Source organism: Aotus nancymaae, unplaced genomic scaffold (assembly GCF_030222135.1).
Source record: "Aotus nancymaae isolate 86718 unplaced genomic scaffold, 86718_ANA_hifiasm-v0.15.2.pri h1tg000103l, whole genome shotgun sequence".
Classification (NCBI taxonomy): domain Eukaryota; kingdom Metazoa; phylum Chordata; class Mammalia; order Primates; family Aotidae; genus Aotus; species Aotus nancymaae.
The window spans coordinates 390,337-411,428 of record NW_026988518.1 but is presented as its reverse complement, the minus strand read 5'-3'; the positions used below and the strand labels follow the sequence as shown (position 1 = coordinate 411,428).

Genomic DNA, 21,092 nt, shown 5'->3' with positions numbered 1-21,092 from the left:
GAATGACAACTGGATAAACAATGAAATGAAGGTAGAAATAAAGATGTTCTTTGAAACCAATGAGAATAAAGACACACATACCAGAATCTCTGGGACACATTTAAAGCAGTGTCTAAAGGGAAATTTATAGCAATAAATGCCCACATGAGAAGTGAAGAAAGATCTAAAATCAACACCCTATCATCAAAATTGAATGAGCTAGAGGAGCAGGATCAAAAAAACTAAAAAACTAGCAGAAGACAACAAATAAGTAAGATCAGAGCAGAACTGAAGGTGATAGAGACACAAAACGCCCTTCAAAAAAATCAGTATCCAGGAGCTGGTTTTTTGAAAAGATCAACAAAATAGACTGCTAGCCAGATTAATAAAAAAGAAAAAAGAGAAGAATCAAATAGATGCAATAAAAAATGATAAATGGGATATCACCACCGATTCCACAGAAATACAAACTACAATCAGAGATTGCCACAAACAACTCTATGCACATAAACCAGTAAACCTGGAAGAAATGGATAAATTCCTGGACACTTGCATCCTCCCAGGCCTAAAACAGGAAGAAGTTGAAACTTTGAACAGACCAATAAAAAGGGCTGAAGTTGAGGCAGCAGTTAATAGCCTACCAACCAAAAAACGCCCAGATCCAGATGGGTTCATAGCTGAATTCTACCAGACATACAAAGAGGAGCTGGTACCATTCCTTCTGAAACTATTCCAAACAATACAAAAAGAGGGAAATCTTCCCAAATCATTTTATGAAACCAACATCATCCTGATACCAAAACCCGGCACAGACTCAACCAAAAAAGAAGACTTCAGGCCAATATCCATGATGAACATAGATGCAAAAATCTTCAATAAAATACTGGCAAACTGATTGCAACAGCACATCAAAAAGCTTATCCATCACGATCAAGTAGGCTTCAACCCAGGGATGCAAGTCTAGTTCAACATATGGAAGTCTGTAAATATAATCCACCACATAAACAGAATCCCAGACAAAAACCACATGATTATCTCAATAGATGCAGAGAAGGCCTTTGACAAAATTCAACAGCGCTTTATGCTAAAACCTCTCATTAAACTAGATATCGAAGGAACATATCTCAAAACAATAAAAGCTATTTACGACAAACCTACAGCCAATAACATACTGAATGGGCAAAAACTGGAAGCATTCCCTTTGAAATAGGCACTAGACAAGGATGCCCTCTCTTACCACTCCTATTCAATATAGTATTGGAAGTTCTAGCCAGAGCAATTAGGCAAGAAAAAAAAAATAAAGGGTATTCAATTAGGTAAAGAGAAAGTCAAATTATCTCCATTTGCAAACGATGTGATTGTATATTTAGAAGATCCTATCATCTCAGCCCAAAATCTCCTTAAACTAATAAGCAACTTCAACAAAGTCTCAGGATACAAAATTAATGTGCAGAAATCACAAGCATTTCTATACACCAATAACAGACTAACAGCCAAATCATGACTGAAATCCCATTCACAATTGCTACAAAGAGAATAAAATACCTAGGAATACAACTAACAAAGGAAGTAAAGGACCTCTTCGAGGAGAACTACAAACCACTGCTCAAGGAAATAAGAGAAGACACAAACAGATGGAAAAACATCCATGCTCATGGTTAAGAAGAATCAATATTGTGAAAATGGCCATACTGCCCAAAGTAATTTATAGATTCAATGCTATCCCCATCAAGCTATCAATGACCTTCTTCACAGAACTGGAAAAAACCACCTTAAACTTCATATGGAACCAAAAGAGAGCCCACATAGCCAAGACAATACTAAGCAAAAAGAACAAAGCTGGAGGCACCATGCTACCTGATTTCAAACTATACTACAAGGCTACAGTAATCAAAACAGCATGTTACTGGTACCAAAACAGAGATATAGACCAATGGAACAGAACAGAGGTCTCAGAGGCAATGCCACACGTCTACAACCATCTGATCTTTGACAAACCTGACAAAAACAAGCAATGGGGAAAGGATTCCCTGTTTAATAAATGGTGTTGGGAAAACTGGCTAGCAATGTGCAGAAAGCAGAAACTGGACCCCTTCCTGACACCTTACACTAAAATTAACTCCAGATGGATTAAAGACTTAAACATAAGACCTAACACCATAAAAACCCTAGAAGAAAACCTAAGCAAAACCATTCAGGACATAGGCATAGGCAAGGACTTCATGACTAAAACACCAAAAGCATTGGCAACAAAAACCAAAATAGACAAATGGGATCTAATTAAACTCCAGAGCTTCTGTACAGCAAAAGAAAGTCATTAGAGTGAACCTGCAACCAACAGAATGGGAAAAAATTTTTGCAATCTACCCTTCTGACAAAGGGCTAATATCCAAAATCTACAAAGAACTAAAACAGATTTACAAGTAAAAAACAACCCCATCAAAAAGTGGGCGAAGGATATGAACAGACACTTTTCAAAAGACTACATGTATGAGGCCAACAAACATATGAAAAACTGCTCATCATCATTGATTATTAGAGAAATGCAAGTCAAAACCACATTGAGATATCACCTCACACCAGTTAGAATGACGATCATTAAAAAATCTGGAGACAACAGTTGCTGGAGAGGATGTGGAGAAATAGGAACACTTTTACACTGTTGATGGGAGTGTAAGCTAGTTCAACCATTGTGGAAGACAGTGTGGTGCTTCCTCAAGGACCTAGAAATAGAAATTCCATTTGACCCAGCAATCCCATTACTGGGTATATCCCCAAAAGATTATAAATCATTCTGTTATAAAGATACATGCGCATGTATGTTCATAGTGGCACTGTGTACAATAGCAAAGACCTGGAACCAACCCAAATGCCCATCAACAATAGACTGGACAAGGAAAATGTGGCACATGTACACCATGGAATACTATGCAGTCATAAAAAATGATACATTTGTGTCCTTTGTAGGGACATGGATGAATCTGGAAACCATAATTCTCAGCGAACTGACACAAGTACAGAAAATCAAACACCGCATGTTCTCAGTCATAGGCGGGTGTTGAACAATGAGAACACATGGACACAGGGAGGGGAACATCACACACAGGGGTCTGTTGCGGGGGCCAGGGGAGGGACTGTGGCGGTAGGGGAGGTCGGGGAGGGATAACATGGGGAGAAATGCTAGATGTAGGTGACAGGGGGATGGAGGCAGCAAACCACACTGCCATGTGTGTATGTACCTATACAACAATCCTGCATGATCTGCACAGGTACCCCAGAACCTAAAGTACAATAAAAAAACAAAAAACAAAACCAACAAACAAACATGTGAGGAAGATAGACAATGGCAAAACAGTAAGAGGAAAAATTTTTTATATGATACAGTATACATTCCTATAAAATAAGGATTTTTATTAGTTTTCATAATATGTTATATGAGTCATTACAATTGTTTACTGAATGCCGTTTAACTAGTACTTAAAGGACTCCAACTTAGAGAATTAAAATATGTTTTTTAATTTTAGAGATGGGTCTGCTGTGGAAATTGTGGGCCTGAGTAAATCTGCTGTTCGTTGGTTGCTGGAATTATCCAAAAAAAATATTTTCCCTTATCATGAAGTTACAGTAAAAAGACATGGTAAGCTGGTTATTTTATTTACAAAGAACTCTCAAATGTACTATGTATATTCTCAACCTATGTAATCATCATTTGATTCAATCAGCTAATATTAGAAAACCCTTAAATTAAGAAGAAAGAAAATTCATCAATTTACTAGTGTGAAAATTATAACAATTCTAATTGCCAACCATATTTTTAGCAACTTTGAACTGAGATAAGAAAGCAGCATAGCTATTGCCTTTATTGTGCTTGTGTTTTTCCTCAGTGTGACTATGAGCAAGTTGCATTTCTGTGAGCAATTTTGCAATCTTTACATCTCTTTTTCTAGAACTGTGCTGTCCATTATAATGTGAACCACATATAAAATTTTAAATTTTATAGTACCCACATTTTAAGAAGTATAAAGAAACAGGTGAAATTGTTTACAAGATATTTTATTAAATTGGCCAGGCATAGTGGCTCATGCCTGTAATCTCCACACTTTGGGAAGCCAAGGCAGGCAGATCACTTGAGCTCAGCAGTTTGAGACCATTCTTAGCAACATGAAACCCCATGTCTACAAGAAATACAGAAATTAGCCCGTGTGTAGTGTGAGTCTGTAGTCCCAGTTACTTGAGAGGCTGGGGTGGGAGAACGGCTTGAGACCAGGAAGCAGAGGTTGCAGTAAGCCAAGTTGACACTACTGCACTGCAGCTTGGGTGACAGTGCCAAACCCTGTCTTTAAAAAAAAAAAATACATTTTATTTAACTCAGTGTATGTATGTAAAATATTGTTTCAACATGTAATCAGTATAAAATTATTCATGAGCTATTTTACATTCTTTGTGGGTGGTGCTACATCTTCATAATCCAGTTTGTATTTTACATTTATAGCACATCTCAATTCAGACTGGCCACATTTTCCAAAAGTGGATAATTTATTGCCTTGTAGTAGATAAAAATAATTAAACTAAGTGTTACTATTTGTCTGTAACTAGATGTGTGACTTGTTTTGAATGATTAAAACTACCATGTCTTATGTTATTTTTCAGGAAAGGTTGTAAAGGTCTCATATGATGAGTGGAACAGAAAAATACAAGACAACTTTGAAAAGCTGTTTCATGTTTCAGAAGACCCTTCAGATTTAAATGAAAAGCATCCAAATCTGGTTCACAAACGTGGCATATACAAAGATAGTTACGGAGCTTCAAGTCCTTGGTGTGACTATCAGCTCAGGCCTAATTTTACCATAGCAATGGCTGTGGTAGGTGATTCGTTTTTGTTTTTATATTTCAAAAAATAATGTGCTAGAGTTTACTTAGTTCCTTATTCCCGTTCATTTTCAAATTCACTTAATTGCTAAAAAGTAGTACATGGCTTACTAGCTAGCTTTAAAGTCTTTTCTAATTAATTGGGTATTACGCATATCACCTTTAACTTGTAACATTCAGTATCCAAAAACAGAAAATAAGGGATGATGACTAATGAAGTGCTTCCTAGAGTTTTTCACATTCAGAGCACACAGAAGATGATATCTGTGGCCAGATGCAGTGGCTCACACTTGTCATCCCACTTGGGGGACCAAGACAGGAGGATCACTTGAGCCCAGGAGTTTGAGACCAGCCTGGACATCATAATGAAACCCTGCCTCTGTATTAAAAAAAAGAAAGAAAGAAAGAAAAGAAAAGAATATTTGATATTTGTACAGCACAGTAGGCTAAATGGACTAGGTTGCTTGTGCCAGATCCAGCTACTTCAGTTAGCCCTGGGCCCCACCCAGCTGCCCTGAAAGCTGAGGGTCTCTGTATCCTACACCCCAGTGCCTCAGCACACTAGTTGGAAAGTGCTGAACTAGTGAACTAAAGTAGATAGCTTCAATTAACATTCTATTTTCTTTTTTGCATTGCTGCAATTAGTTTTGTCTAGCAAAGAATTCTAGACTCTCTCTTTTTTAGTCTATACTTTAGTCTAAAAGTAAACTACAAGGCAGTAAAATAGAGAAGGTATGTGTTCTTCCGTGCCTGCCTAGCTGTTTTCACATTATCAAAAAGAGTACCAAACCTAGTACTATAAATTATAGTAGAATGAAAAGTGTAAAAGTACACGAAGGTAGCTTTGCTTCAGTGTCCACTTGGTTTTATTTAACCACTAAAATTAATGCAGATTCTTGGTCAACAGTGCTTTCTCTCTTCTTTCTCTGTATCTCGAGTAAATTTACTCATGCTATTGAAGTAAAAGTTCTTCTGTATTTATTTATGGCCCAGAAGCAAAAAATGGGTATCAGATGTCCTTAAAGAAAGCTATTATGAATCTTCTGAAGAATGAATTACATAAATTTAAGTGTGTGCTGTCTGGGTTCAGTGGCTCATGCCTATAATTCCAACGCTTTTGGTGGCTGAGGTGGGAGGATCACTTGAGCTCAGGAGTTCAAGCCTTGGCAACATAGTGAGATCTCATCTCTACAAAAAAAAAAAAAAAAAAAACAATTAGCCATGTGTGGTGGTATACACCTGTAGTCCCAGCTGCTCAGGAGGCTAAGGCAGGATGATTGCTTGAGCCCAGGAGATTGAGGCTACTCAGAACTTTTAGACTGAAGTTCTGATCTCGCCACTACACTCCAGCTTGGTGGCAGAGTGAGACCCTGTCTCCAAAGGGGAAAAGATAAAAGTGTGTTCTGCTTTCAGTGTAGCCGTGGCAACTTCCTTTTGGAGCTGGGTAACTTTCTTGAGGTGACACAGAGAAATAGTCACCTCTAAAAGCTTTCCTAACTTCTATGGCCAAAAAACAGTGCTTCTATGTCAGCCTCATAGCATTAGATCTGATTAGGCATCTGCACTCAAATTCTGACCCTCACTGTATTTTAAGTAATTTTTTTCAAGTTTATGAATAGTTTCTGGGGGTAGGAACTCATTCTTCTGTGATCTTAAAAATGTATATATTTGTTTTTGGCATTCACTAGTCCCCTGAGCTGTTTACTACAGAAAAAGCATGGAAGGCTTTGGAGATTGCAGAAAAAAAGCTGCTTGGTCCCCTTGGCATGAAAACTTTAGATCCAGAGTAAGTTGGAATATAAGTATTAAAAATGTTGTTATATTTAATCCAAATACATTGACATCAACCATAATTTTTTTTGCTTACTAGTAACATCCAAAATTGCATTCAGGTTGGGCATGGTTGCTCACGCCTGTAATCTCAACACTTTGGAAGTCCAAGGTTGTCGAGACCAGCCAGGGCAACAAAAGGAGATACCATCTCTACAAAAATAAAAATGTAAAAAGAAAATAGCCAGGAGAGATTGTGTATACCTGTAGTCCTAGCTACTCAGGAGGCTAAGGCAGAAGGATCACCTGAGCCCAGTACATCAACGCTATAGTGAGCTATGATGGCACCACTGCACTCCAGCCTGCTTGACAGAGTGAAATACTGATGTAAAAAAAAAAACAACACCCAAACTCACAATTAAATAGAGTATAGATTACTGTGTTGTAAGTTCTATGTATTATAATAAAGCAATATGTATATTCAGTTGCTATCTGATAATAGGCCAATTTTAATTTTAAAATAATTTTATGGAGAAGCTTAAAAACTACCTTTCCAATCTATAATTAATAAAACCATGGCTTTCATTTTTACTAATTCAAATGAGTCTCTGTATATTTCAATTATTAGATAGGCCTCAATGTATTAGAGGCCTAGGAAATAGTTGACTTTAAATGAACCCATATTTAGTGCCAGGCTAACTTCTTTAAGGCAAGATACCAGAATATTTTACATTTCTGTATTAACTGGTATTTGTTAATCATTTTTAACACATGACTAAAGTCCTGTGAACTCAGTATTTACTAATTTAAGGTTAAATGGATGATGTACTAATGCTGAGCTTATTCTGTAGATTAGAAGACAAAATAATTGATTATTTTTCTTACCTTTGTTATTGAAATTTTTCTGATGCTTTCTATATAATATCTGATCATCTTTTATTTAACTTAAATTTCAATCATTTTGCAGTGATATGGTTTACTGTGGAATTTATGACAATGCATTAGACAATGACAACTACAATCTTGCTAAAGGTTTCAATTATCACCAAGGACCTGTAAGAATTTCATTTATCTTCTGAGTTTCAGTTTAAATTATTTTTCAAGTAATTTTTAGATATTTACAGTTATTTTTTGTCTTTACTTTTAAATAATCTTTTTTAGGAGTGGTTGTGGCCTATTGGGTATTTTCTTCGTGCAAAATTATATTTTTCCAGATTGATGGGCCCAGAGACTACTGCAAAGACTATAGTTTTGGTTAAAAATGTTCTTTCCCGACATTATGTTCATCTTGAGAGGTAAGTCATCAGGAGCATGTAATTTCCATAACTAGTGTTTAGTCAGTTTATTAGCTATTAGGTAAATTACACTTTCTTAGAATTCATTTAGGTATCCCATTGAAAAATTAAGCCTTTACTCTTTAACATGACAGATCTGTTACCTAATTTTCACTTTCTCTTATTTTAGGTTACTATTTATTTTAAGTTGCCATCTTGATATTATGTGATGTATATATGTGAAATAGCCTTTGATTTTTTAAATTTACTTGATGTTTCTGGATATGGTTAGCACAGGATAAATATAAAAACTAAAGGTACTCAGCCTAGGCCTTTTGAGTTAATTGATTTAAAGATAAATCAAGATACAGTTTTCGGCCGGGCGCGGTGGCTCATGCCTGTAATCCTAGTATTTTGGGAGGCCGAGGTGGGTGGATCACCTGAGGTCAGGAGTTCAAGACCAGCGTGGCCAACATGGTGAAAACCCCATCTTAAAATAAAATAAAATAAAAAAGATACAGTTTTCAGAAATGCATTCATTATAGTTAAAATATCAGAGTTGGTCTTTTGCCTGTTATTTCAAAAACTATTTTTTACCCCCTTGTCCTAATTATTAGCAAATAGACAGTGTCAGAGTTACATATCTTTATAAGATAGTATATATTCAGTCAGAAGGTATCTTAATTTCTCAAATTTTTGATTATACATAAGTATATCTATATTCTATTCCTCAGATTATGAGGAAGCAGCACAAATTTTCTTTCCTTTCTTACAAGCACGTAAGGGACTTCAGTGTGTTTCATATTAATAGAGCCACTCCCGATTTCTTTCCTTTGGCTGTCACCATGGTACAGATTTTACCATCCTTTTAACCTATTTATGTCTTTGTATTTAAAGTGGATTACTTGTACATAGTAGCATGTAATTGAGTCTTGCTCTTGTGTAGCATGACAGTTTCCGCTTTTGGATTATTTAGACCATTTACGCTTAAGGTGATTACTGAAATTGTGAAACTTAAATGTTTGTTGTCTGTTTATTCTGTCTGTTCTGTGTTAGCTTTTTCCTCTTTTTGTGCTTCTTTTGCATTGAATATTTATTATTTCATTTTCATCTCCTTTGTTGGATAATTAGATCTAATTCTTGTTTATTTAAAATGGTTGCTTTCGGTTTATAGTATATGTCTTTATAGTTTACCTTCCAGTGATATACCACTTCAAGTAAGATATAAAGAACCCTAAAATAGTATAGTTTCATTTTTCCCTCCAGGCCTGTGTGCTATTATCATCATCCATTTTGCTTTTATATATATTATAACCCCCATACTACATGGTTACTACTTTTGTTTAGGCAGTCAGTTATTTTTTAATGATATTTAAATAATACAGAAAAAAGTAATTACTCTTATGGTTGCCATTTTCAGTGCTCTTCATATTTTTATGATGTTCTGTATTTCCATCTAGTATCATTTTCCTTCTACCTCAAGGACTTTCTCCATCATGTCTTGTAGTGTATTTTTCCTCATAATGAATTCTTTCAATTCGTGTAAGTGTAAAACATCTGTGTTTTGCCTTCATTTTAAAGATATTTTCACTGTGTATAGAATTCAAAGTTGAGATTTTTCTCTTTCATACTTTAAGGTGGTTACATTGTTTTGACAAGAAATCCGCTATCATTTTTATGTCTAACCTACCATCACATCTATCCTGGTGTTTTTCATTTCACACATTGTAGTTTTCATTTCTCGAAGTTTTATCTGGGTCATTTTATATCTTCCATGTATCTGCTTAATGTTTTGAACATATGGAATATAATTACAGTGACTCTTTTAATATCCTTGTCTGTTAATTCATTTCTGGGTTGCATTTGCTTGTGATTATTCTCTTTATTATGGGTCATATCATCCTGCTTCTTTGCTTGGTAGTTTTTGTTTTTTGATTTTTGGAGAGACAGGGGTCTTGCTATCTTGCCCAGGCTGGTCTCAAACTCCTAGGCTCAAGCAATCCTTCCACCTCGGCCTCCTGAAGTGCTGATATTACAGGCATGAGCCACCACGCCCAGCCATTTGCCTGGTCATTTTTTATCAGATACCAGATGTGAAATGTACCTTTTTGGGTGCTAGATTTTTGATGTTTCTGTAAATGTTTTTGAGCTTTGTTTTGGAATGCAGTGAAATTACTTGGAAACAATTTGATCCTTTCAGGTCTTGATTTTAAGCTTGTTAGACCTGACCAGAATAGCATTTGGTCTAGGAATAATTATTCTCCATTTGTGAATTAAGACCCATTGTGTTCTCTACCCTGTATCCCGAAAATTATGACATTTTCAAATCTGGCTGGTGTGAACAAGCAAGTGTTCCCAATTCTGTATGAGTGCCAGGTACTGCTTCTTCTCATCCTTCCGGATGGCTCTTTTCTTGTTCTTTGGTAGTTTCCTCCTGTAAATTTACTGATTGGTGCACTATAGGTACTTGAGTGGGACCCTCTGCATATCTTCAGAGTTCTTTCTTTGACAGCTCCCTCCTCTCTAGTACTCTGTCCTGCAAATTGTAGCTGCTTTATAGTGTTCCTGGATTCTCAGTTCAACTCAAGGAAGTCTGCCAGGCTCCACCTGTGTTCCCCCTCTCTGTGCCAAATCCTGGAAACTCTCAAGGCAGTAAGGTATGGTAATCATAGGGTTTGCTTCATTTGTTTCTCATGCCTCATGGATCACTATTTGTTGCCTAATGTCTAACGTCTTAAATTATTACTTTGTCCAGTTCTTCAGTTGTATCAGACAGGAGGGAAATTCTGTCATCCTGTTTGTCACATATGAAAGTCCTTCCTTGCTTTATGGCCCAGCAGTATGTTCAGGACTCATCTTTTGCTTTCACTACCCCAGCCTGGAATCAGCCTATTCTCTAAGGAGCCCTTGTTCTTTATAATGAAAAATGTTATTTAGAAGCCAGATCTGAGCACATGGTGTATTGATTATTACTATGCCCCCCAGTAGATAGGGCTAAGGAATATGTGATAATACATAAACATAGATAAATACATACACACATATCAGGATACACATACTCAGTGTATCCTATATGTGTTGAAAACCTGAGTTCACACCAGTTTCAATCTAATGCTCAGTGTTTAATTCTATATTTCTCCCTTTCCATATTCATAATTCCCTTTTCCGACAGTGAATAACCTACTTCCCACACTGGGCTATCATTACCACATAGAGTCTGCTCACTCAGCTTGGGCCTGATACCCCACACTAAGCCACCCCTATGTGTGGAGCCCTCCTGGCACCACTTGGATTCTAACTACCCACTCTGGACCACTCTCACCCTTGGTGAACTCCCTCTTCGTACATCTTGGACTCTAACATCCTGCTGCAGCTCCATACTACCTGTTACCCTTTCCTCTCCATTTGTGGTTACCAACCTTGCTCTGTCCTGCCTAATGACTTCAGGATGAATTTTTCAGAAAGGAAGAGAAAGGAGACTTCCTTATATTTGTATGGATACATTCCTTCTCCTAGTATTCAAGTTTAATTATGGGTAGCATATTCATGATTTTGTAAACTCATTTTGTTTCTTAATTTTGGTAGTCTGTTAGTTTGCTAGAGCTGCAATAACAAAGCACTACAAACTGAGTGACTTAAATAATAGAGATTGTTAAACAGCAGAATATTGTCTCACAGTTCGGGAGGCCAGAAATCTGAAAAATCAAGGCCCGGGTGGAGCCATGCTCCCTCTAAAGGTATTAGGGAAAGATCTCTTCCAGCCCTCTCTCCTAGCTGCGGATAGTCCTGTGGCTTGTGGCAGCAAAACTCCAATCTTCATGTGGCATTATCTTAACTAATTACATCTACAGTGACCCGATTTTCAAACAGTTCACATTCTGAAATACTAGGGATTTGGACTTCAACATACAAATTCTGTGGAGATACAGTTCACACATTACAGATAGGCAGATATTCAACTTCAGTAATTCGGCATTTTACTCTAAAGTAGCTTAAATACTTGGAAACATATATTTTCTACATTTTCCATGTTTCTATGACAGTTTTTTAAATATGGTACCTAGCTGATATTAGTTATTATCCAAAATACTCTATTTTACCTAATGGAATTATTTTTTCCTATTTTTACTATGAAATATTTGATGCCCACTGAAGCGTGCATGTAATATAACCCTGAGTTACAAACCATAATAATGAAATAAATGTGTTCCCACAGCCCAATTAAAAATGAAACACTACAGATTTCTGCATTTTTAAAATTTGTGTTTCATTTTTAAGGGATTACATTGAAATTAAGAATAAATTTGATGTGCTAGCATCACTGTGCTCTGATAGGGAGGGCTGGAACAAGTTATTTAACCTCTATAAATCTCTCTTCCCTCTCTATAGATAGGAATACATATGGTACCTACCTTATAGGGTTACTGTGAACATTAAATGAAATAATATACATAAAGCACTTAGCATAGAACATAAATACATAATAAATAATAAGCTTATTATTCAGTAGAATGAGAAATTAATTGGCATTTTTTTCTTTAAGTAGCAAGTACTCTGCGATGGCATTTTCTCCCCAATTATAGTTCTTAGTGTTTCTTCATTACTTTTAGTTTTATAGTTTTATCAAGATCACATATAACATATCTGCATAATTACAATTTGAGTCTCATAAAGTTACTCCAAAAGGAATAAAATTATCCCTGAGAGAGTATTTATCTCTATATTTATATATAGCTGGTAATGGTCGTTTTTTCTATGTTTTTAATACATAAAGGGATTCCTTGTATTTAAAAGTCTTAAATTTCAAAGATGGAATGTCAAAGAATAATTTCAGTGTAAATTCATTTGTATGTCTTTAAGATGTTGTGTTTTTTTGTAGCAAATGACTACATATGATTGTTTTCTATAAATAGAAGGCAAAAATCACCAGGTCTTTCCTATTTTATTAATATGTATTAGATTATGTCTTTGTAAAATGTCTTTCTTTCATTCAGATCTCCTTGGAAAGGACTTCCAGAACTGACCAATGAGAATGCTCAATACTGTCCTTTCAGCTGTGAAACACAAGCCTGGTCAATTGCTACTATTCTTGAGACACTGTACGATTTATAGTTGATTATAGATATTATGTATGCCATTACTCGTATTATAGAATGCAAGGTCATCATATGTAAATGCCTTATATGCACAGGCTCAAGTCATTTTAAAAATCTCATTTATTATAATATTGATGCTCAATTAGGGAAGCTTGTAAAAGCATTGATTTTTTTTAAACGTACAAAAGTAGGTTTCAGTTTGAATCAGAAAGAAATATAATTACCAATGAAATGTGTTTGAGTTCCATAAGAATTCTTCAAATGCCTAGAAATCCAGAGTTTGAAAAAGAAAAATCATGTAATCTTCTATTGGTACATAAATGAAAATAAAATATGAAAACATAAAGAAATGGAAAGATAGCTTTTAATTGTGGCATATATAATCTTCAGTAACATATACTGAATAAGCTGTGGTTCATTAATGTTATCAACATTTACTATAGTATTCTTAATACAATGCTCACTGCATTTAATAAGTATTTAATAAATGGTGAATGATAGAAGTTTCCACCTACAATATATGTTCATAAGTGGAGCACAGATGTTCAAACTATGCTTTCATTTTTTCACTTTATATTAATTTTTGTGTAATATAATGAATGCCAACAGTGTATTTTATATGATTTACTTACATGGGGAAACATGCAAAGCATTAGGAAATTTATTTCCTAAAAACAGTTTTATAAAATTAGTATTGAGTTCCAGTTTACTATTATAAGATAGCTTACATTTTCAAAATGGATATTGTTGATCATATTTCTAGAACACTGAAGAAAAAAGAATGTTATATTAGTTTTCTAAAACTCAACTACCTTTTTAGTTCATGTACAAAAATCTATTGCTAGATCATAAGAGATACTGATTTCCTATTAACCCAAAACCTACATTGACAAGTTTAACATTGAGAAGAATCTTAATAAAAATATGGATATGAATTCAGTAGGTATCTTAGATTCAATAAAATCATTGGAAGTTTTTCATGTTAATTTATTTTAAGATACCTTAAAAATCTCAAAGTCATAAAAGGAAAAAGGATTTTAACATTTACATGAGTTAACATTTTTAATAGAACTTATTTCCTAAATAGAATTTTTTTACTGTCTTTGTCTTAAGAAAACACTTAAATTCAATCATTATGCATTCAGTTGGAAGAAGTAGTTGCAAGAATTCTTTAATTGCTATATAATATTCAGTGGCTCATTTATAGCTAATAAAATAATGGTACTTTAAAATAATGCTACTTTAAAAGTAGCACTTTTTTTTAGTTAGTTTAGAGGTCACATACCCAAAACCTTAACTATGACTAACAAATAAAACTGAGGAAGGAAACCAGCAAACTAAAATTTCTGGGCAGCAAAAATACATAAATGCCTCAGATGTCAAATACTCATGCTTGAAAGCTCATGTAATTTACTTTACGATTGTCTGCCAGCCCTTCTTCAAAGCTGACTTTTCTTTAGAAATAGTTTTAACTAGCTCAGTTTTTTGGTTTCCAAAACTTAAAGCAGATTAAATCCTACAGATTTAAGTACAGTTGTGACAGTAATCTGACCACTATCTATAAGCACATTGGTTTCCAAATTTCTCTTTCTTTTTCAGTTCCTTCCTAGCTCAATGTATAACCTTTTCTAAACTGTGCAAGTAAAAGCAATGACTTTCCTTGAGAGAACCATTAGTTCATCAAAGGTTTATGTAGTTTTGTTGTTCTATCCTAGCTTTGATATTAAGGGAGGTAAGAAAGGTAACAGAAAAACAGCATATTTAACCAAAGCAAGAAGTAATGACTGTTAAATGTGACCAAAAAAATTAAAAGTTCAGAATTTTTTTAATGTAGCCATTTTGGGTTATCTCTAGTAAGACAAATACCCATGTTGGTAAATTTTTAGGATATTGTGTTGCACTAGAAAACTAAGTGGTTCATATTCCTAATGAGGAATATTAATGAGAGAACATTGTTATATTCTGCATGGTATATTTTAAAGTTTAAGAAAGCATGTCAAACATTATTTCCTCTATAATAGTTAAAATACAGAATTAGATTTTTTAAAGGTGTCATTTAACTAAAGAATATTTAGGTATAATGCTTCATACTTGAGTGATGCTGGATAAGGTGTTATTATATTTCAGCAATGGACTATGCCTCGGTTTTTCACTAATCAAAATCAAAATTACTCTTTAACGTGAGAAATGAATTTGCCAGTTTAGTATACTGTGGTATTTTAATAAGTTTTCAAAGATAATTGGGAAAACATGAAACTGGTCATGTTTATGAATATTGTAACATGTGAATTATAATCCATTTCTGATATGTCTTGAACTACTCTGTCTAGTGAGCAAATGTCACTGTTATCTTTGTGTGTTAAGAAAATAAAAATATTTTCTAAAGGTCTATATTTTGCTTTTATTCATAGCCATTGCACCCAGCTAATTTTTTATTTTCATTTATCTTTTATTTTGTAGAGACAGGATTCTACACTATGTTCCCTAGGTTGGTCTCGACCTCCTGGCCTCAAGTGATCCTCCTGCCTCGGCCTCCCAGAGGCAATTAATTTGTCAATGCTGACCATAGCCATTTGTTCAGTGCTTGCCTACTTTAGGTGCTTACCTTTTTGCAGGATGTGTGGAGGCAGAGAGGAGGAAGAATTTTAGACTGTTTGGATTATTTCATTAGCCATGTTGAAATTAGGAGCAAAATCAACTTCCAATGTATAAATCTGTTAGAAACTATATACTTTTTTCTGATGACAATGGGCCTCCTGGAAAAATTAAAATAAATTTAAAAATAAATGAAAATAAAGAAGCTGTCCACACTCCTGGTATTTCTTGAAACTTTTACTTAAGTGTGAATTTTTTATTTACCTTTGATCAACTTACTAACTGAACACTACAGGCCAGAATATACATGCCTCCTAAAGTAGCCAAATTTTTTTTTTTTTTTTTGCTTTTCATTATATTACTGAATAATATACATATTTATAGAAAATCATCTAAGGACCAAAGTTGGTCAATCTGGTCTTTGTATTAGTTACTGTTGGTTTATTTTTACTGCAGATAAGTATATCTTCATCTTCAGATAAAAGATATTAACCTAAAAATCCAAACCTGTAACTACCACAGCAAACTTGCCAGATTTACTTACATAGAACCTCAATGTGCCAATATAATAAACTCAAGGAATTTGCTTAGTCGTTGTTGGTTTATCCCCCAAATTTGTATAAGGCTTGAATTACAGAGTAGTGCTAATACTTTGTCATTTTGGCTGTATTTTGGTTAGGGGAGAATTGGTTTTGTTTTGTTTTGTTTTGTTTTTGTTTTAAAGAGAGTCTTGCTTTGCTGCCCAGGCCTGATTACTGCTCATTACAGCCTCAACTTCCTGGGCCTAAACTATCCTCCCACCTCAGCCTCCCAAGTAGCTAGGGTGACAGGCATACAACTACTGCACCCACCTAATTTTTGCATTTCTTTTTTTGTAGAGATGGGGGTCTACACTGTATTGTATAGGCTGGTCTCATCCTCCTGGACTCAAGCAGTCCTCCCACATCATCCCACCTCAGCCTCCCAAAATGTTGATTATAGGTGTGACCATGTCCAGCCAGCTTTCTTCTTTAATCGGATCTTTCAGCATTTGCCTTCACCTTTGTAATCTCTTCTGTCCCTTCAAAATTTAAATCAGTCTTAATAATAACCTTTGTTTCTATTTCTAGTTTTATATTTTTTATATCTGGTATGAGGTGAGACATTACTTAGGTTTTTTTCTAAATTGTTAAATCCCAAACTTATAAATTCAGTATGATTTATGGGAATTCCTTTTTAATCTTGAATTATTCTTTAACAGTAGGGTCTACTTCTAGAACATACTGTTATCTGTGCCCATTCACCTATTACACTTTTTTTATTTTTTTGAGATGGAGTTTCACTCTTGTTGACCAGGCTGGAATGCAGTGGTGCAATCTCAGCTCACCACAACCTCTGCCTCCCAGGTTCAGTGATTCTCTGGCCTCAGCCTCCAGAGCAGCTGGGATTACAAACATACACCACCACCCCCAGCTAATTTTGTATATTTAGTAGAGACGGGGTTTATTCATGTTGGTCAGGCTAGTCTCCAACACCCGACCTCAGGTGATCTACCTGCCTTGGCCTCCCAAAGGGCTGGAATTACAGATGTGAGCTACCACGCCCGGACTATTTCACTATTATAGTTTTTGTTTTAATATTCGTTAGAGCATTTTCTCACTACCTTTCTCTCTCATCAATTCTCTAGTCTTCTTTTTCAGAATCTTATTTATTCCCACCTATTTGTTCTTCATATATATTTTTCCAAATCCAAAAGCTGTTCTCTTAGCATTTTTACTAAATATGCCCTCATACTATAAATTAACTTGATAACAACCGGCATATTTACATTATTTAATCTTATCATCTTAGAACATAAGGTATTTATTTAAAAATTTTGGGCTTGTTGGAATTCTTCCTAAGTTTTATGTTTTTGGTTGCTATGATCCACTTTGCTTCAGTTAGATGGTCAATTGGTCAGAATAGGAAATCCAGATTCAAGAAACATTTATGGAGCCCCTACTATATAAGCAATTTTACATTGGAGGTATTATATCCCTTTTATACATCAGAACATTGATAATCTTACCCTAAATCATACAGTGGATAAATTCTTAGACCCAAAACTCAAACTCTGATTTTCCTACCACAAATCCTCTTACACAAACCCTCAAGATTGCTGTCTTCTGTGCTTGCCCTCCTGCTTCCTCCCACCATCGACCCATAGGACCCACTGCTGCTATTATCAGATGCCCCTCTTGCCATGGAAATAATTAGGTCTGTTCTGCTTGGGCCTAGGTATACTTCCTTATCATCACCTGGCCAAAATTCTGTATATGCAGCCATCTGCACTAATAAGACAATCTATGTGTTCCTGGCTAAATGTGTAGACTCGGTGCCAAGCATGGGCTAGGTTATACAAATAGGATTAATTTGCAAATATAAGTATCTTATCAAGGAAGGTGAAACAGAAAAGTCAGAGACAACAGGAAGTGTTAATAATTAAAGAGAAGGCCAACTGGTTAAAGTTAGTCCAAGGGAATTTTGGCCAAAAAGCAGGGCCCATGCCCATGCATACCAAAGGAAACAATTTATGGAAATTTACTAACAAATATGGCACTTAATTCTGCAGTGTTCAATGTTAATATATTTATTGTAATTGATATATTTTCAAAGTACAAAGCTGAACACTAAGTCTTATTAGATATCTTTTTTTTAATCACATAAAGAATCATTATTCCAAAAATGATTTATCTTGGCTCCCACATCACATTCAATGGATCACAAAGTCTTTTCACTTTTACCTGACTGCAGATTTCTACTCGTTCTCTTATCTTGTGCTTAGATTAACATAATAATTTTTAAATTAGTCGAAATTTACTCTATCCCTCAGAGAGCTATGAGGAAAACCTTTCTTGGACACTGATGCTGTCCATCACTGGTCAGAGGACATTGAGGATTCTCTGTAATTCGCCTCAGTCTCTTTCCAGTCCTACTGTTACAGTGTCTCCTTGCTCTTTTCAAAGCTGATTACTTGCCTCCCTGACACTTTGCTTCTTCAATTGTAAAAACAGTGACTGTAACATCTGTGGGTGATAAGAATTCATGAGGACAACCCATAGTATATGAAGTTTCATTGCCTATATAGAACCTAAATAACAATAATCTACATAAGGTAGATGTCCAGGATGTGCAGTCCAGAGCTGATATGATGGTTCCACTGTCATCAAGAACCAAAGCTAGCATTTAATGACATAAAATATTCAAGAACTTCTCAAATATTTATTTTAATATGAGCTCATTGTCTCTTGGATGTTATAAGCAGAGGTAGACAATAATCTGTTAACTTTCTGTAATGTTTTTAGAGGCAGAGTCTCACTCTGTCACCCAGACCAAAATGCAGTGGTACGATCATAGTGTACTGTAGCCTCCAACTCCTGGGCTTAAGTGATCCTCCTGCCTCAGCCTCTCAGAGAGCTGGTACTACAGGCATGTGCCACCAAGCCTGGCTAATTTTTAATTTTTTGTAGCTATAAGGCCTCACTGTGTTGCGCAGGCTGGCCTCAAACTCCTGAGCTCAAGCAACTCCAGCCTCAGCCTCCCAAAGTGTTGGGATTACAGGCATGAGCCACTGCACCCACCCTATTTGTTTATTTTAATAAATAGTATATCCAAGTTAATTTTTATCTTGACCTCCCAAAGCCTGTTCTTGGAGAAACAACTCAAAGTTTACATCATCTGAATTGATCGGAAATTTTAAGGCTTGGACAAAATAAGAACAAATGTTCTCATCTTAAAAAAATCCATAATTTTATACTTAAACTCTAAAGAAGCAAAAGAGCTATTACTGAAGTCTTTACTGAAAAGGCTAGATAGAATTTTATAGGAATTTTTGTTGGTTTCGGTTTGGTTGATTTTAATTCCACTTTGGTCTTTCTCATCATTGGACAGAGTGGAGAAACGTATTTCAAACAAATAAATGAACTAGTTTGCAATAAATAGAGTGTGACTGATTGATAGACGTCCCTTCTTTCTGAATGTCTTTACAAAAGATAAGCTTATTTTCTTTAAGCAACTTCAAAGCACTAACTCTTCCCTAGAGATCTGTTTCCTTTTTTTTTTTTTTTTTGAGATACAGTCGCACTGTTTTTCCTAGGCTGGTTTTGAATGCCTGAGCTCAAGCAATCCTCCTGCCTCAGCCTCCCTCAGCCTTCAGAGTAGCTGGGATTACAGGTACACAACCCACTTCAGGCTAGAGATCTATTTCTATTAGAGATTCACTTACTGGAATTCAGCTCTGCATACTCAGAAATAAGCAAATACATGCTTCCCTCAGTGGGTCTTCATTTCTGTGTGTTTCTCATGTTTATGTTTAATGTCATTGTTCCATTGAGCCAATCGTGAGTAGTGGTTAAAAAGATGCCATTTTCCGGCCAGGCGAGGTGGCTCACGCCTGTAATCTCAGCACTTTGGGAGGCCAAGGCAGGCAGATCATGAGGTCAAGAGATCGAGACCATCCTGGCCAACATGGTGAAAACCCGTCTCTACTGAAAAAAAAAAAAATTAGCTGGGCGTGGTGGTGCACGCCTGTAGTCCCAGCTACTTGGGAGGCTGAGGCAGGAGCATTGCTTGAACCCGAGGTGGAGGCTGCAGTGAGCCGAGCTCGCGCCACTGCACTCCAGCCTGGTGCCTGGCGACAGAGTGAGACTCTGTCTCAAAAAAAAAAAAAAAAAAAGATGCCATTTTCCCTAAGACATGGTTCCCTAAACCAGTGCTTCCCACCTTTTACATGTAAAAGGTAAAAACAAAAAGATAAGCTTGGACTGAGTTGGTGATTAACACCTGAAATCCCAGCCCTTTGGAAGGCCAAGGCAGGAGGATTGTTTGAGCTCAGGAGTTTGAGACCACCCTGTGCAATATAGTGAGATTCCCATCTCTACAAAAAAATTTAAAAATTAGACAGACATGGTTGTGCACATCTGTAGTCTCAGCTACTTGGAAGGCTAAGGCAGGAGGATCACTGGAGCCCATGAGGTCAAGGCTGCAGTGAGCTGTGATTGCACCACTGCACTCCAGCCTGGGTGACAGTGCCAGACCCTATCTTTTTTTTTTTTTTTGAGACGGAGTTTTGCTTTTGTTGCCCAGGCTGAAGTGAAGTGGTGCGATCTTGGCTCCCTGAAACCTCCACCTCCCAGGTTCAAGCAACTCTCCTGCCTCAGCCTCCCAATTAGCTGGGATCACAGGCGCCCGCCACCATGCCTGGCTAATTTTTGTATTTTTAGTAGAATGGGGTTTCGCCATGTTGGCCAGGCTGGTCTCAAACTCCTGACCTCAGGTGATCCAGCCACCTCAGCCTCCCAAAGTGCTGGGATTATAGGCATGAGCCACCACACCCGGCTCAGACCCTGTCTTTAAAATATATGAGACAGTGAGACAGGAGGATCACTTGAGCCCAGGAGTTCAAAACCACCCTGGGCAATATAGGAAGATCCCATCTCTACTAAAAAAATGTAAAAATTTGCGGTATGGTGGCATACACCTGTGGTCCCAG

At 36.1% G+C, this 21,092-nt stretch overlaps 1 protein-coding gene across 3 annotated transcripts in view; it reads left to right on the top strand.

Moving 5' to 3' along the window:
* Positions 1–15,377, top strand: part of AGL (amylo-alpha-1, 6-glucosidase, 4-alpha-glucanotransferase) — a 70,141-nt gene extending 54,764 nt beyond the window's left edge. For all 3 annotated transcript variants that reach the window (XM_012458462.3, XM_064370212.1, XM_012458461.2), the window contains exons 29-34: positions 3,504–3,616; positions 4,630–4,841; positions 6,537–6,634; positions 7,586–7,673; positions 7,780–7,913; positions 12,887–15,377. In XM_012458462.3, the coding sequence (XP_012313885.2) occupies positions 3,504–3,616; positions 4,630–4,841; positions 6,537–6,634; positions 7,586–7,673; positions 7,780–7,913; positions 12,887–13,004 (763 nt within the window). In that variant the 3' untranslated portion in view covers positions 13,005–15,377. The remainder of the gene's footprint in view (positions 1–3,503; positions 3,617–4,629; positions 4,842–6,536; positions 6,635–7,585; positions 7,674–7,779; positions 7,914–12,886) is intronic.
* Positions 15,378–21,092: the final 5,715 nt, after the last annotated feature.